The sequence below is a fragment of the Notechis scutatus genome, chromosome 7, assembly GCF_049901735.1.
Source record: "Notechis scutatus isolate UNSWTSFEM ecotype Mainland chromosome 7, rNotScu1.2, whole genome shotgun sequence".
Lineage (NCBI taxonomy): Eukaryota > Metazoa > Chordata > Lepidosauria > Squamata > Elapidae > Notechis > Notechis scutatus.
This window is the reverse complement of record NC_142015.1, coordinates 7091055-7108127: the sequence shown is the minus strand read 5'-3', so window position 1 is coordinate 7108127 and position 17073 is coordinate 7091055. Positions and strand designations below refer to the sequence as shown.

Here is a 17073-nt window from a genome sequence, read left to right as displayed (position 1 = left end):
ACCATGACCTGGATGACTGAGGATCTGCATAGACACATAGCTATGCACTTTGGACAGAGCTAAAGAAGCTTCTTGGATGAGAAATAAAATGTCTTCAAAGAAAATCTCCAGCAAGTTAGTTTTATTGCTTTAATAGCTTTTATTTTGTTTTCATTTCTAATTGTTGTTGTTTAAATTATGTAAGTCGCCCCATAGTCATTTAGTTGATATGGGCGGTGATATAAATTAAATAACTAATATTTATAAATACAAGGGGTATCCAAAGGAGGAAACTGTGGTCCAAAGAAGCAAAAGGAAGAAAAACATAAATCAGCAATGTAAAGAAGACCCAAGTACATCAACTGCAGTGGGAAGGTGAATCAAATGAAAATGGCATGCTACCTTTTTAAAAGGGGGGAGGGTGCTGTTGTTTTGTTTTAATTTTATTGCTCTCAAATCTCCTACCTATCAAACTTCCACTCAAACCACCCTCAAATGTTTGCAAATACCTATGTAAGTATGCAGCTGGAATTTGTAATATGAATAAGTACAGATAGAATTTCCCCAACCTCAAGTAGCTTTTCTGTTTTAGAGATCTCTAATCTGTTAAGCCTGCCGGATCACCATTTTGGGAAAATTAAAGGGTATGGTTTAAAATGGTTTATGTTGTTTCATGATCCCACTTGGCAATACTTCTTTAAGGATTTTCAAGAAAATCATTTAAATTTGCTAGTTGGGGGGGATACTGTACTTTCAGAATTTGGATATTGTCCAATTTTGTACAGTATTTTGTTTTACAGGATTTTACAGTATTTTGAACAAAAATTAAAATTTCATTCTCCATTCATTCTCCACTACTTTACCCATATCATCTGACCCTAAGGTGGGGCTAATCCTACTGCAGAATAAGTCTATCTTGTACCAATAATCTAGATCGGGGTGTCCAACCTTTGCAGCTTTAAGATTTGTGGACTTCCAACTTCCAAGCGTGGCTAGTTGGGAAAACTCTGGGAATTGAAATCCACAAGTCTTAAAATTGCCCAGGTTAGACTCCTCTGATCTACAGCTAGCTGATTTCAAACCGGTCATAATTAAAATTAAGCAAGCCTGGGAGGGAATTAATATATTATAAATAATAAATAATAAAAAGTAAATAAATTTTAAATAACATTTAAAAATCCTAAGCAAAGGGCCAGGAAGTCAGTTAAATTAACTCCCCGGTTATGCCAACATCAAATCTCATGCACTATCATCATTCAGTTTCTATTCAGACCAGCTTGAGACAACTATTATGAAATTCTTCTACCTAAAACAGCAACCTGCTTTGTACAATGGAAGCCACGGGTTGTTGCAGAATACTTTATGTGATGGTATGTGACCTTGGGAGACAAAAAGAGACCCAGACTAGTCAACAACCAGATAAGAAGTAGCCGAGTCCAGAGAAGGAATGAGGATGGAGCAAACATCTCAAAACGGACCCTCTGTAGTTTCTTGGACTGAGCTGGGCTTTTGAAGCTTGCAAGATTCTGTTAAGATAACCTTACTATAAGGCTAGTATTTCTGGGTGTGCTTCGTGTCTGGACACCTTGCAATGAGCCATAACTAGCTGAGTTCGCCCCAACACACCTGATCCCAAACCAACAAAGCATGACGTAGCTCAGAGGTCTCCAAACTCGGCAATTTTAAGACTTGTGAACTTAAAGGAGAATTCTGGCTGGAGAATTCTGGGAGTTAAAGTCCACAAGTTTTAAAGTTGCCAGGTTTGGAGACCTCTGACTTAGCTCGTTGGGGGAATGAGACCTCAGACTCTCAGTGGCGAGAAAAAAACAGGTCCTCAACACATATAGTCCAGGCTTATGCACAAATGCCACTTTTGTACCCACAGCATCACCCCCAAGTTTATGGTTGCATTCCAGCACTCTCCCACTTCCTGTTCAATTGGTCATCCTGAAAAGATTGACATGGCGTCAGCAATTTTAACAGCAAAGCAGAGCCCTGGTGTGTGGAGGAGGGAGGGTGTTCCGCCAATTATGTCCCTCTCACAGCAAAGGTGTTCACCGGCTTAATCTGCAGGTTGGCTACCCAGCTGAACAAGCTTTGCTATTAATTTGATACTTGAAAGAGAGAAACAGGCTGTTCTTGTTAACAAGAGACACAGCCATAAGCATATAAAGAGACTCTGACCTCAGGAACAAAATTGCACGTTCAATATATGCCACCTGCTTTTCTTAACTGAGAAAGTGGGGAGGGAGGCAAAGCACAGAATTATTGGAAGAAGACACACACACCCTCCTTAACTAGGAGCAAACTCTTAAGTTCCCTGGTGTCATGTCATTAAAAGGGGACCCCAAAATTCAAAATACTTTTTAAAGTGTCCTCAATATTTGCAGCTGAGCCAAGTTTGGCTCAAAAGCAGGGAATAATCCAGATAGGAGTCCAATGAAAGAGTTATGGATGCAGTATTCAACCACCCAAGCCTGTTGTTTAAACCTGTTGTTTAGATGAAAGACGCAAGCGCTTCAGGCACCATGTCTTGTGGCCCAGTGGCTAATGTGCAGCGAATTCCCCTTACTGAGAACTCAACTGGGCAATGACCTGCTCTAACAGCTACTTCCAGAATTCAGTGGAAGGAATTTGTGAAGCCAGCGTTGAAATTCACACCGCTGGATTCACCACGCACTACACGGCACAGTGGAGCCAGGAGAAAAGAAAAACAACATGATTTCCTGCTCCAATTCCTGTCCTGAGCTACAGGTGAAATCCACCTGCAAACCTCAAGGCCTTTCCTGATGCAACTGAGAAGCACATTGCCACGTTTTTCTTAATGAAAGTTGTAGCACCGCACCCCACGCCCATGGTGTTATCAAGCTCCACGCTGTTGCCCATCCACACAAGGCAATTCCATGGTAGAAGCTAAGCTGTTTCTCAAACCACATTTTGCTGGAGGAGTTATGACATGTAAACACTTAACTGCCACTATTGCAAAAATTCAGCTAGGTGAAGAAAGCATTGATTTTTCTTTTTCTTTTTCGAGAGAAACACAAGCTTCCTTTCCTTTGGTGCTAAGGGAACTCAGCCCAAGTTAAGCAATTCAGAAACTACCCCAATTTTGCTCAACCAGGAATTGCCAGGTTGCAAACAGTAGCAGTGAAGTTATTTACTTGATGGCTTGTCTTTTCTGTAATTTGAGCTGTGAGCCCTTAAAAGTTATACAACTATATTCAATGCCCGGCAGGATGGGTTGGGACAAGAGTTTACAGAATTCACCACATCCCAATGTGAAGTTTTATTCAAAAGAAAACGCATTTATGGGGCTTAGAGCCATAAATGGTTCCTTGGGAATAAGGTCTGATCAAACATCCTACTCAAGACTATGCTGACAAGGCCTAAAACACACACATAAGTGTACAGGTCAAAAAATAGGATATGGCAGCTAACACACAACCTTCAGTAATATTTTGAAGGAAGGGTTGGTGCCAGATGGGTAGAATGGTCAATTTAAAAATACTCTGTGTGTGTGTGTGAGAGGGAGAGAGAGAGAGAGAGATCAGCAGTATTGGAAATGACAAAAGTAGGAAAGATGATTAAGCAATCTGTGCCACCAGAAAAGAGATCACTTCCAACTAGAGAAGGTAGATGGTCAGGAATCAATGATCACAGTAATTCCAGATTTGGGGCCCAGTTCAACACGTAGATGCTACTCAGGGACATCTACACAAAGTATTTCTCAGCACTACCCCAGCTCTTTACAAATTTACTACATTTTGCAGATTAAAGCAGAGTCTTTGCTGGCCTTCTAATGAGGTTAATTCTTAATGCCAGGGATTAACAATGCCCAATTAATGAGGCTGAAGCTGATGCTCTTCTCCACACGCTTGTCAAAGATCAGCTGTACGACCAGCCAGCATCTCTTAAGTGAGTTTCCAAATAAAGGGCTCTTTGGGATTACCAGCCTTCTGGCCAAGAAAGGCCAGCTTCACATCACACCAAACCTGTCCAATGGATGAAGCCACCCAAGGGCTGCAGAGTACCTGCCACATCTGGAAACACCGCAACTTCCTATCCCATAATTAGCGATACATGTGATTATTATACCATTCCAAGGCCCAGGGGCAATATTTGTGTACCTTTTCCAAGAGGAAGCTGCAGAGGACACCCAAGGCAGAAACAGATTGGCTGGCAAATGATCAACGCCACAAAAGCGGCCCAACAGATCTCTTTGGAGAAGGGAGAGGGGGTGTACACAGTTTGGAGCAGATCAGCCCTGATCCAAAGTCAGGTTGTTCCAAAGACCCAGCTGCCAGGGTGATTTCGCAATCCCTAACTGCGATTTGTAGACTTGCAAAGAGCCAGTTTTTTTTATTTAAAAAAGTTATATGTTACAGGAACCCCGACGCTTAAAATGAATTCTTTTCAACCCGGTAAGAATGCCAAAAAAGGGAACCCCAAGATTAGGTGCAAGAAGAGTTGGGGGGGACAGGGAAGACTACCCAGGAGCGGGTCCCCTCTCCCCCAGCCAAATGCGCTGTGTAGGGTCGCCTTCTCCGGCTGCAGTGATGGGCTTTGTAGTCCGGCAAGATCAGCGAAGCAGGGAGCCTGGAGGAAGGAGAAGCTCTCTCCAGCTCTGGCCCACGCGTCCGATTTCCTCCCCACCTCCGCTCGTTCCCCCGACCCACCTTGACGGAGTCCACGGGGTACATGACCGTGTGCTCCAGGATGCCGGCCACCGCCCCGGCCGTCATGTGCGTGTAGAGGGAGGCGTTGGTGGGCAGGCACTCGTAGTCCTCCCCGCTGGGACTCTCGCTGTCCATCAGGAGCCCCGTGGCGGAGGCGGCGGGGGAGGAGGTGGAAGAAGAGGAGGACGCGAGGCTGGCCGGCGTGGCCGTCGTTTGGCCGCTGCCGCCGCCGCCGCCGCTGCTGCTATTGCCGCCGATGGTGGAGCCGCCGCCGCCGCCGTCGTTCCTCCCCGCGACGCTGCAGCTCACTTCCATCCGCGCGCAAAACAAGGCAAAGCGGCCGCTGCGGGAGGGGAAGACACCGTGGAGGGAGGGCAGGAGGGAGGAGACGGGGCGGGAAGGACGGGGGGAGAAAGTTCACTTCGGAAAGTAACGCTCCCCCCGCCCCCGACACGCCCTTCCCGACTCGCCAACCGCCGGGCCAATAGCGGCGCGTAAAAGCGCAGCGCCCGGTGCGCCATTGGCACAAGCTGGGTTCCTCGCTGCGTCGCGGCTTCCTGGCAGCCAGCCGCTGGGGCGCTCCGGCTGGGAGCTGGAGGTGACTTGCAGTCCTGCCAGCAAATCCTCAGGAAGGCAAAGGGGGCCGTGCTTTGCGCCCGCTAGGCGGGATCCAGGCCTGCGCTTTCCTTGCCCGCCTGCCTGCCTGCCTTCCTTGGCAAAGACGGCGAGGCGCAAATGCCAGCCGAAGGAGGCGGAGGGGGGCGAGACGGGGACGCCATGGCATCGGGCTTGGTGTCAAAAGCGCAAAGGAGCTGTGTGTGTTTTGTTGTTGTTGTTGTTAGTTTACGAGTTGGAAAAATGTGGGTCGGGCCGGAGGGGAGGAATGAGTTGAGGCATGCGTTGAGTCTTGGCCGGCCTGCAATGCCTAGTGGGGGAATTGACAAGGGCCTGGGTTTTCCCGATCCACCCGATCCGGGATCCACTCGGCTCCATTCTGCTTTTGCCACCGTGGGTTTGGCAAAGCGCCTTTGCTTTCATAAGAGAGGCATTTGAGATTGAATTTGGGAGGCGTTCAAATAATATTTGCAACAAGAGCCCGCAGGCAGGCAGGCGGGGAGGAAATGGGATCCTGGTTTGTTGGAACAAACCACAACTGGCTAGCTTTTGCACCAGGAACAATGGCTGGCAAGACGCAGAAGCGGACGTGATTGTTTATCATCTGACCATTCATTGCAACATATTTATACTGTTTTCATTTTTCACCACTTAAGGCAGCATACAGAATAACACAATAGTAGATACAATAAAGATGAACAAAAACAGGCCTATCTTCTTTCCCCTCAAAGCATTTTGGAATACAGAAATTTATTTTTTACATATCACCCTGTAGCTTGGCTTGGTTTGGAACAAAGATGTTCTTCAAGTCGTTCCTTGTGTTTTCTTTGCATGTTAGTTTGTTCATTCAGCAAACTCTGGTTTGTGATGTGTGACTCTAAATAAAAGCTAGTAGTGGTATGCAAAACAATTTTGGAACACTTTTTAAGTTTTCCAGTCAGTTTAATCACTTAACCTCCAAGGCCAAAGTGATGGGAATTAAAAGGGCAGCATATTTATGGTGGCTGCTTGACAAGGCGGCTTTAAAATGTGTGGGCTACCAGTAAACCTCCCAAATGTTTACTTTATATATAGATGGTCCTCCATTTATCCGTGTTTCCCCGAAAATAAAACCCTGTCTTATATTTTTGGCCACCAAAAAAGGCACCAAGTCTTATTTTCGGGGTGGGGGGTGGGGTCATCCACTGACTAACCTCATTTGCACACATTGCCCCCGGCCTCCTTTTCTCTTCAGGAACTTCTTTGGCTTTGGATAGCTGCAGTGAGGCCTCATATACCTCGGCCGATTTCTTTCTGCAGCCAGCAAGGCTTTCCTGAAGGCCTCTGTAGCCGATAACGGAGCTCCGGATCGATCTGGCTACAGAGGCCTTCAGAAAAGCCTTGCCGGCTGCAGAAGAAGCAGGCCGAGGTGTGCGAGGCCTGTCTGCAACTATTCGAAGATAAGTAGTAGGGCAGCTCTACCACCCCCACCCTAGTTTAATTTTTACTGGAGAGGGCAGGATCTTAATTAGGGCTTATTTTGAGGGGTAGGGCTTATATTGGGTACATGTAATAAATCAAGCTAGGACTTATTTTTGGAGTAGGTCGTATGTTGGGGGAAACAACTATTCATTTAATGACCGTTCTAAGTTACAATGGCAACTGAAAAAAGTGATAACCGGTCCTTGCACTGAAAATTAACACAGCATCCTCATATGATCAGAATTCGGGTGCTTGGCAACCGATATGTATTTACAACATCTGCAAAGTCCTGGAGTCATGGGATCGCCACTTGGTAACCTTCCCAGCCAGCTTCTGGCAAGCCAAGTCAATGGAGGGGGGAGGTAGCCAGTTCATTTAATGACCGCATGCTTCATTTAACAACTGCAGCTATTTCCTTAACCACTACGGCAAAAAAAAGGTCATAATATCAGGCACAACTTACTTAACAACCACCTTGCTTAATAACAGAAATCCTGGCCTCCATTGTGGTCATGGGTTGCAAGCTACCTGCAGATAAAAGAGAGATAATTTTTATTAAAACTTTGAAATAAGAAGATAAAAAAGCAAAAGTAGGGAAAAGAAAGGGAAAGCAAAAAACAAAAAGCAAGAATAAAGTTGAAAATGAAAAAAATATAAAGAAAGTCACTTCCAATGTTCACTTCCAGTGATAAGTTCAAATATATTTTAACCTCCCTCTCTCAAGTTACATCATACAGGTAGTCCTCAACTTATGACAACAGCAGAGCCCAAAATTTCTGTTGTTAAATGAGGCATTTTGTCCAGTGAGTTTTGCCCCATTTTGCAATGTTTCTTGTCACAGTTGCTAAGTGAATCACTGAAGTTGTTAAAGCTAGTAATCCGATTGTTAAGTGAACTTGGCTTTCCCATGTTTGTCAGATGTTCACAAATAAGATCACTGCAAATGTCATAAATATGAACCAGTTGCCAGCATCCAAATTTTGATCACTTGACTATGAGGATGCTACAAAGGTTGTAACTGTGAAAAATGGTCATAAGTCACTTTAGTGCCATTGTAACTTTGAGTGGTCACTAAATGAACTGTTGCAATTCGAGGCACACCTGTGTTGCTCTCCTTTCTATCATCCTATTTAATTATCAAGACCATAAATCACTTTTTTTTTTTTTTAGGCAGAAAATCCAGAAATCATGTGGATTCCAACAACATTTGGAAGGTGGCCAAGCTTTTGCTGCAAGGGGAAATAATTCTCTGAAAAGAAGAATTGGAAAAACCCCAGATTGAGACAGTTCCATCATCTTGGTGCTAGCAGTAAAAAAATATATATATTACTTTCTATCACACCTGACTTCCAGATGCATTGGATGGAGATTGTATCACTGAAATTCATGTTGCAAAGGATGTGAAGACTAGATTAGATTAATAGAGTTGGAAGGGATCTTGTAGGTCATCTAGTCCAACCCCTCACCCAAACAGGAGACCCTATACCAGTGATCCCCAACCTTTTTGACGCCGCGGCCTGGTACCGGCATCAGCTGGGCGCCGCGGCCCGGTACCGCATCAGCTGGGCGCCGCCATCTTTTTTGATGAAAAAGTGCTTCTGGTGACTCACGAAGCACGTTCATCAAAAGATGGCGCAGCGCTCGTGAGCTTTTCCGGGCAGAAATGGCTTTCCGAAAGCTACGCCGCATCTTTTGAAAAGGGTCGGTGACTCTACCCGAAAGCTCACGGAAGCGCTGGCGCCGCCATCTTTTTGATGAAAACGTGCTTCCGGTGAGCTTTACCCGGAAAAGCTCACCGAGCGCTGGCGCCATCTTTTTGATGAAACGTGCTTCCGGTGAGCTTTCTACCCGGAAAAGCTCACCGGAAGCACTTTTTCATGAAAAAAAAGATGGCGGTGCCCAGCAAGCCGCGGACCGGTAGGAGTTGTTCCGCGGACCAGTATTGGTCCGCGGACCGGTGGTTGGGGACCCCTGCCCTATACCATTTCTGACAGATGGGAGTCCAGTCTCTTCTTGAAAGCCTCCAGTGATGAAGCTCCCACAATTTCCGAAGGCAACTTCTGTTCCATAGGCTGATTGTTCTCTCAGAAAATCTCTCCTTATTTCCAGGTTGAATCTCCCCTTGTTCAGTTTCCATCCATTATTCCTTGTCTGGCCTTTGGGTGCCTTGGAAAATAGTTGACCCCTTCCTCCTCTCTGTGGCAGCCCCTCAAATATTGGCACACTGCTTATCATGTCTTCCTTGGTCCTTCTCTTCACTAGACTAGCCATGCCCAGGTAGTCCTCAAATTACATGAATACCTCAAAATGAACAGGTAGTCCTCAAATTACATCAGTTCATTTAATGACTGAAGTTATAATGGTATTTAAAACATGTCTTATGCCCAAAGGCGTCAATTGACCGCTTGCTCAAATGAGAAAGTATTAATGTTGTATATGTATATATGTTAATAGTGTTATAAGTTAGATTAAGAAATAAGAGTATAAGTGAATAGAATGGAGAAACAATTAATATAGATATGGAATTTATTAACCAGTGTGAACACTGTTACAGAATCGTTGTAAAAAGTGGAAATTAAATATTGAAATGTTGAATAAATAAAATAATTAAAACATGTCTTATGGCCATTTTTTCACACTTGAAACCATTTGCAAACATCCCCATGGTCACGGCATCCAAATTCAGATGCTTGGCAACTGGCTCATACTTATGACATTTGCAGCCACATGATGCCCTTGTCACATGACAAGCAATGGCAAAGCCAGATTCACTTAACAACTGTGTTACTAATTTAACAACTGCAGTGACTCACATAAGAGCTGTAGCAAGAAAGGTCCTACAGTGGGGCAGAATGCACGTAACTCTCTCGCTTAACAATAGAAATTTGGGTCTCAATTGTTGTAAATCAAGGACTGCCTGTAGTAAAGATTTAAATCTTGGGACTTCTTGGAGTCTGTAGACCCAATTCTCTGTCCCCGCTGAGTTCAAAAGAATATTTATTCCCATGTTGTCTAATGGCCATTGGCAGAAGGAAGATTGCAGTCCTTAGGCCAAATTGACTTTCGAGACGAGTATGAATTCTTTTTATATATATCTATAAAAAATTATTTTTAATAGAAGCAATCCATCATCCATTAAACAGTGTATCATCTGGGTACAAATATCTTGTGCAATAACAAAGTTACAGCCATATTCATTACATTAATATTAATTTTCAACTCTTAATACTGATATACATGATATATCTAATTATTATAACAATCCTCAACTTATTTAATTCTATTAACATGTTTTCTAACATATTTTCACTAATCTTTTTTGTTTCTAACTTTCATATTTATTCTCTAGCCATTGATAGAATAATTCTCATATCATGTAATAGACAGTTTGTTCCTTCCATTTACTTGCGAGTGTTAACCTATTCATTTCTGCACATTCTAAAATTTTCCTGATCACATTCTCATCAGTAGGAATCTCTTCACTTTTCCATTTTTGTGCAAATACAATTTTAGCTGTAGTTAACACATAAATAATCACTACTATAGATTTCAGGTAAAATCCCCAAGAAAGAAAAGAAAAATATTTCAGGTTTTAAATCAATGTGCTGTTGTATCATCTGTATTTTTGTCCAATATTTTTTGGCTTCTACACATGTTCACCACATATGATAATATGATCCAGTTATCTAGTGGCGTTTCCAACATTTAGCTGATTTATCTTTGAACATCCTTGTCAACTTTGTCGACACAAAATGCCATCTAAAAAACATCTTAGACAGGTTTGAGACAGGTATGAATTCATGTATTTATACTTGCATTCTATTTTACATTTTTTACATATCTTTAGCCCTAAAAAAAATCATTCAAAATTGCTATACTAATACTGTAAACAATTCTTTGGAACATAGCATTAACTCTAATCTTAATTCTTAGAGCAAAGTGAGAACATTTCCACAAAAGATTGAGGGAAAAATGGATAAAGATAAAATCTAGCAGCATTACAGGCTGGAGTATTAAAAAAAGAAACCGAAGGCTTGAATTTGGCTGGGGAAAAGCAAGCAAGCTATTTGAATGCAGTCAAGGCCAAAATTGAAAAACTTATCAAAGGATCCAAAGTATAGATTGTACAAAGAAGCACAAGAAACAGTAGATCATATATTCAGCTCATGCAAGAAGATTGCAGAAGTGGATTATAAACAACATAACATAGTTGCCATAATGGTGCACTGGAACATCTGTCAAAATTATCATTGGCAAAAATAAAAAAAAATGCTGGAAACATATAGTTGAAAAAGTAGTTGAAATGAGCAGGTTAAAATAGTGTGGGATTTCTGAATATAGACTGATAGAATCTTAGCCCATAATGCACCACATGTAACTCTGATTGAAAAGAAAAAAGTGTGGACAAGTGATGTGGCAATGCCAGGGAATACTAGACAAAGAACTGGAAAAGGACACAAAGCATCAAGGACTAAAAATCGAAATAGAAAGACTATGGCATAAACTGGCTGTTGCGGTCCCAGTGAGTGCCATATCAAAAAAAATCTTGATTGGAACTTGGAAAATAGGTACATTGACAAAATTTTCACCTGCCAATTACAAAATGCCCACACTGCTTGATATCTGCACATATTATAAGCTGATGCATTAGGGTTCTTGGGAAGAATCAAGCGAAAGAACTGGCAGCTGTGATTTAACACTTTGTGTACATAATAATAAATCTTCCCCCCAGTACAGAACCATCATGGCCTTTAGAAATTCCACTGTTTCTATTGTTATGCCAACTGGGGTTAAATGGGAGTCAAGATCATCTAAAGAGGATGCTATTATTCATTGGGTAAGGAAGGCCAACCAGTTCAAATTGTCTGGATTCTGAAGTTTCCTTTTGCAAGCAAAATGACAGTTAGGAGAAACAGATTGAGAAAAGTTTTCTCTCACTGACTTCCATGCTTCTCTGGCATGTTATGCTGCCAGAGAAGAAGTAAACTTAAACTCCGCCCAACATAAGCTGAGAGGCAACTCAGCATGACTTGCTGAATGATTTGAGACCTGATTTACACTGAAAATCCACAACTGCATGGCTGCTAACCAGCAAGATACTTCAGCTGGCTTCAGAAAGACCGCCAAATGCAATATATTTAGTTTTCAACTGAATGCAGTTTATGTTATTGGCCTTCAACTGTACTGCACCACAAATCTCTTTAACCTTGCAGCTCAGAAATGATGGAGGAGTTCAACATGTATCTGAACAGCTGTTGTTCAGTGTTCAACAGCTCAGGCTGCTGCCTTTCATTATGTTATTTATTTGGGAATTTATATACTGCCCTTTAAAAAGAAAGAACCGTACAAGCAATTAAATATTTTCTGAAACTGAATTTAACGCCTGGAGGTAAATATATATGACTTTCTGGACCCAGGTTCTCTGAACAACTACTAATTTTCATAATTATAAACAAATCACAAAGTAGGGAACATTATTTAAAAAATATATAAGCAATGCAAAAGATTTGTCAAAAAAAATAATTTTTTAAAATGTCTGGTTTAAAATGCTGCCATTAATTATTGGTTACTTACAACTGACTTCGTTGCTGCTGGTTTCCTTTGAACAATTATATGATTATCTAGGCCAGAATTCTAAAATGACATTCTTGATATATCAAAATTTGTTCTTCTCCACACTGGAGAAACAAACCCAAACAGTAGAATTCTGTGAGATGTTAGATGTTTTGTCATGTATCTATTTAAAGGAGACACAAAGATAACAATCTGGAAAATTGTGGATAGAACAAAACATACTAGGATCACCAGTTCAGCTAAGAACCATGTAAAAATTATCTCATTTATGCACTGCGAATGAGACAAAGACAACATGAGATCATGATAGGGGGGAAAAAAGATGTAACTAAGATATGTTTGTGATGTTTAAGTGCATACAAGAAGGCATTTTTCCAGTAAGGTTTAATCAATGATACAGGTATATAGAGAGCAGAAAATACTGAAAAAGAGTTTGGGGATTTTTATTCTCAAATCCTGCACTATCAGCACCACTTTAAAGAAGATTTCAGAATGCTTTACAATAATATAAAGTAGGGTGAAAGACAAGAATATTAACAAGTGACAAAAATAAGGATTTGAAGGGCACCTTCAAGGAAGAAGAGAGGAAGGCAAAAAATAAGTGGAAAAACAAGGAAAACGCTACCCCCATCCATAACCCAATCAACTAGCCTGACCAGAATTGAGTGCCCTTATCAGTCACGGATGCTGGTTGACTGTTCATAGGGAAACTGGAAGGCAGACGAGGAAGGGAAGTAGAATGGTCAGAGTTGCTAGCCTCGTGCTGCAACATCTTATCCTAACTCTACATGGTTAGACTGACACTCTTTGGCACGGCTGTTGTGCAACCAACAAATTTAAAATGTACAGTGAAGCCATTGCACAATCTCCAGAGTGGCAAATTGAGATGGCTGTAGGGGGTGTTGGTCCTCCCCCCACTTAATATAAAATGTTATGAAAAGTTTCTTTAAAAAAAGATAAAAACGAACAAAACCTAATATAAAATAAAGAAAAAGAGAAATGGAACAAGACAAAAGTGCAAAAAGGAAAACAACAACATGAAAATTGAAAATAGCTTCCGGGTTTCTTTGCAGCAGTTTTAAGTATAACTACAAAACTGGTTACAAAAGACAGCTCTCTCCTTTTTGTCCTCCCACTTACTACTGTATTTTTTTTCTAATCGTCAAAACCATAAGTCATAAGTTTCTTTTCTTTTTTCCTGTTTCATGCAAAAATGACAGCATGAGGAGAATATCCAGAAGGTGTTTAATGGCACTCGTAGGACCACATTTCACAGATAAACAACAATTGCACTGAGGAGAATAGTAAAAGATTTCTCGAGGCAGACGGTGGCTGAATTTGGAGTTAGTTTTACTTTGTGATTTGTGTAGCTCATAGTTCTGACCATGTAGCTCTTTCTGTGCATTTGATTCATCTACATTCAGCAGCTGCCACTCAATTAGAAACAGATATATTTATTTTGTGCCTTCATCTCTCCCATTAAGAGGGCAGGGAAAGGCCATTTATAAATCTGCTTGCATGTGTCTGTAAATAGATTTAACAGAAGTGGAGGAAAGTGGACTTAACATTATATTGTATTTATTTTAATCCTGCCTTTATTTGTTTTTAAATAATTAGCTCAAGGTGGTGAACCTACCTCATACTCCTTCCTCCTCTGATTTTCCCCACAACAAAACTGTGACATGAGTTGGGCTGAGAGAGAGAGTGAACGGTCTGAAGTCACCAAGCTGGTTTTTGGTGCCTAAGGCAAGGCTAAAACTCACAAGTCACCTGGTTTCTGCACCAGCACCTTAGCCACTAAACTGGCTCTACAAAGACTGCAGAGGATAGTGTGTCAGTTATATGCATACATACAAACAATGTACTTTTTGCTAAAGCCAAGGTGCATTCTTTTATAGCCAAAAGTGTACCATGCATGCGCATGAAAGACGAATCTGTACATTTGTGTGTGTAGGAAGACAAATCTGCAAAGGTTTTTTTTTTTAAGAACCTTCTAAAAAGTAGAGGGAAAACCATGACAATTGATCGTTTTAAAATGCATGGAATCTTGACTTACCGTCAGGAAAGGAAATAAATTATGTTTTACTTTGTGTTTTCTGAATGAATTGTTGGATTCCCCACTTAAGAGTTGGTTTTTGGGAGGTCACATGACTGGGTTTTGTTTATTTCACAAAGCCGCAAATATGCATTGACTAATTGTTGAATGACCATTGGGATTGTTTCGTATATATTTTAAATTCCTGTTGAATTTGTCACAAGGTGTACAGTTTACCAGACTGATTTTGACACGAAGCTTTATAAGATTTGGCAATCTGAAATTCGGCAATTATTTCAATCTGAACTTACAGTTATACTTGATTTTTAGGCACCATGATTTGGCAGAGAGGAGCTGGTGAAAACCCTGATGCCCATGAATAGGTGCTACCAAAACTACCCTGCTGCTACCAATAAGGGAGAATCTTTGTAACTCAGGGTTGACCTGAGGGGTGCTCTCTCTGCGCTTGCTTGGGGGGGCTCTGCTGTATCTCACCAGCAAATGTTATTAAAAGACCTATGTCAGCCTCCCAGAACTTTTCCTGACATCATGATGTCTACAGCCATACTATCCTGAACACGCCCGATCTCGTCTGATCTCCGAAGCTAAGCAGGGTCAGGCCTGGTTAGTACTTGGATGGGAGGCCGCCTGGGAATACCGGGTGCTGTAGGCTTGTAGGGGGCGTGCATAAGCGCACCAACGTGCCTACCGTCCCTGTCCTATTGTTTCTCTTATTCTTTTATTTTTCTTATATGTACCCATTTCATGTATTCACAACTATATATACACTTATACTTATTATCTTGTAAACAATTGGCAAATCAAATAAATAAATAAATAAATAAATCTTTTATTGCTTGACTCTTGCTGACTGCCCTGCGCGGAGGGGTAATTTGGTGTTGAAATGGAGAAGGGTGCTGGAGGACAAAGTTGTGTGCACTGAAAAAGATGGGAAGCTTTCCTGCTTTCTGCGCAACTGCATACACTTATCTTTTCTAGGCCAAGGTCAACCGCCTTGGCCTACCAGATGTGTGAGACACCACCTGAAGAAGTATCCCACATGACATTATACACACCTCAGATTGGATGCCCAGTTTGAATTACCGGGGGAGGGGACTTGAGATAACTTCCAATATGTAGTTTCTGCGCCTATTTGCCTCAGATCTTGCTTTCCTTTCATGGCTATCACTTCAAATCCAGTAAAAGTACCTTTCTCTATTTTAATGGCGTCTTGGGTTTTCTTTCTTGGATTTCGAATGGAGGCACAGTGGACATAGAGCAAGATCTGAGGCAAATAGGGGCGGAAACTACATATTGAAACTTATCCCAAGTCCCCTCCCCCAGTAATTCAAACTGGGCATCCAATCTGAGGTGTGTATAATATAAAGCTTTCATGACCAAGCCCTCGCTTCATCAGATGTACACAATGCCACAAAGCTTAGGCCTTACAATTACATTGGTTAGTTGAAAAAGGCGCTCTCAGACTTTTGATTATTATTTTTTACTGTCATAGATTTAGCCAAGTTCTCTTCCTACGATCCAAGCTTGATGCTGCACTGTCTTTCCAGGTGCCCTCACTTAAATGTAAGTGGATCTGAAGCAAGGTCAACATTTGGTGTCAGAGAAATGTGTGTTAATTTGCCAAGAGGACACGCAATTGCTACTGCTCTCTGGAATGTGGTTACGCAAGTTGCCTAACATCACCTACAGAGCCCTTTCCCTCGTAAAATATTTCTGTGATTCTTGGCCTTAAGTCAGTATTCCTGTCTTAGTTCCTCTTGGCTGGAGGGGGAATTTATATAAGAAGGGCGGGGCACGCAAAAGTCCTGTGGATCTGGGCGATCTGTATCAGTCCTGGGTACACCTCCTGTCTTGTCAGGATGAGGTGGTCAGACTCGCATGAGCCTTGAAAAGTCAAGCCAATAAAGTATGGATTAGGCCAGTGGCCCCCAAACATTTTTGTACCACAGACCGGTACAAAATGTACAAAATGATCCACAGACCGGTGGATCAGCACGCACGACCAAGGCAAGGCGAGCCGAGCGACCGGCCAGCCAGCCGTCCCCCACTTCTCCCTGCCACCTTCAACTCCTCCTTTGTACCTTCTCGCGGTCGATGGGCTTTTCGGGCTCTTTCTTAATCTCCTCCTGAGTAACGCAAGACTCCACCGCCATCGGGATGGCTCTTCGTTCGAAGCCGCCCCCTCCACTTTGACGAAACTAAGGCGCGAGGATTCCTTCAGCACCCAAACGCCGCTTTCCATCCAACCGACGACCGACAAACTCACCCGGAAGCACTTTCTCAAGCGCCGTCAAAACAAGTTGGCGGCGCCCAAGCAAAATAGGCGGCCTGGTACAAAATGATCCATGGACCGGTACCGGTCCGGGGCCCGGTGGTTGGGGACCACTGGATTAGGCTTCTGAGTGTTTCTTTGGAGATGCAAAGTGATTTGCATTAGATTCACACTGGTCCGACTCTTGCCTCATTCTACTTTCTGAGTCCTGGAAGGATACCAATCATGGCCCTATTACCGGGGTGGGATTCTCCCGGTTTGGACTGGTTCAGGTGAACCCCTTGTTCCAATGAACAGCTGGCTCCAAACCGGTTTGCTGCAACGAGCATGTGGGCCCGCCCCAGCCACCCTTGCTCTTTCCTATTCTTTATTTCCATTTTTTTTAGAGCACAGCTGATTCGTGCAGCAGCACAGTTTGCCATTCCTCAGCTGTTTTATTC

General features: G+C 42.5%; 1 protein-coding gene and 1 non-coding gene across 3 annotated transcripts in view; one reads left to right on the top strand and one right to left on the bottom strand.

Moving 5' to 3' along the window:
• SLC25A37 (solute carrier family 25 member 37) overlaps window positions 1–13976 on the bottom strand; it is a 52059-nt gene extending 38083 nt beyond the window's left edge. Inside the window, exons 1-4 of one of the 2 annotated variants that reach the window (XM_087969931.1) lie at window positions 13942–13976; window positions 12306–12468; window positions 7195–7259; window positions 4656–4998 (exon numbers count right to left, since the gene is read on the bottom strand). In XM_087969931.1, coding sequence (XP_087826057.1) covers window positions 4656–4970 — 315 coding nt within the window. In that variant the 5' untranslated portion in view covers window positions 4971–4998; window positions 7195–7259; window positions 12306–12468; window positions 13942–13976. The remainder of the gene's footprint in view (window positions 1–4655; window positions 4999–7194; window positions 7260–12305; window positions 12469–13941) is intronic. The other variant, XM_026681134.2, reaches the window with a different exon arrangement.
• Window positions 13977–14894: 918 nt separating this feature from the next.
• Window positions 14895–15013, top strand: LOC113420998 (5S ribosomal RNA). Its single transcript, XR_003372115.1, has one exon. It is a non-coding gene; the product is annotated as a 5S ribosomal RNA (ribosomal RNA).
• Window positions 15014–17073: the final 2060 nt, after the last annotated feature.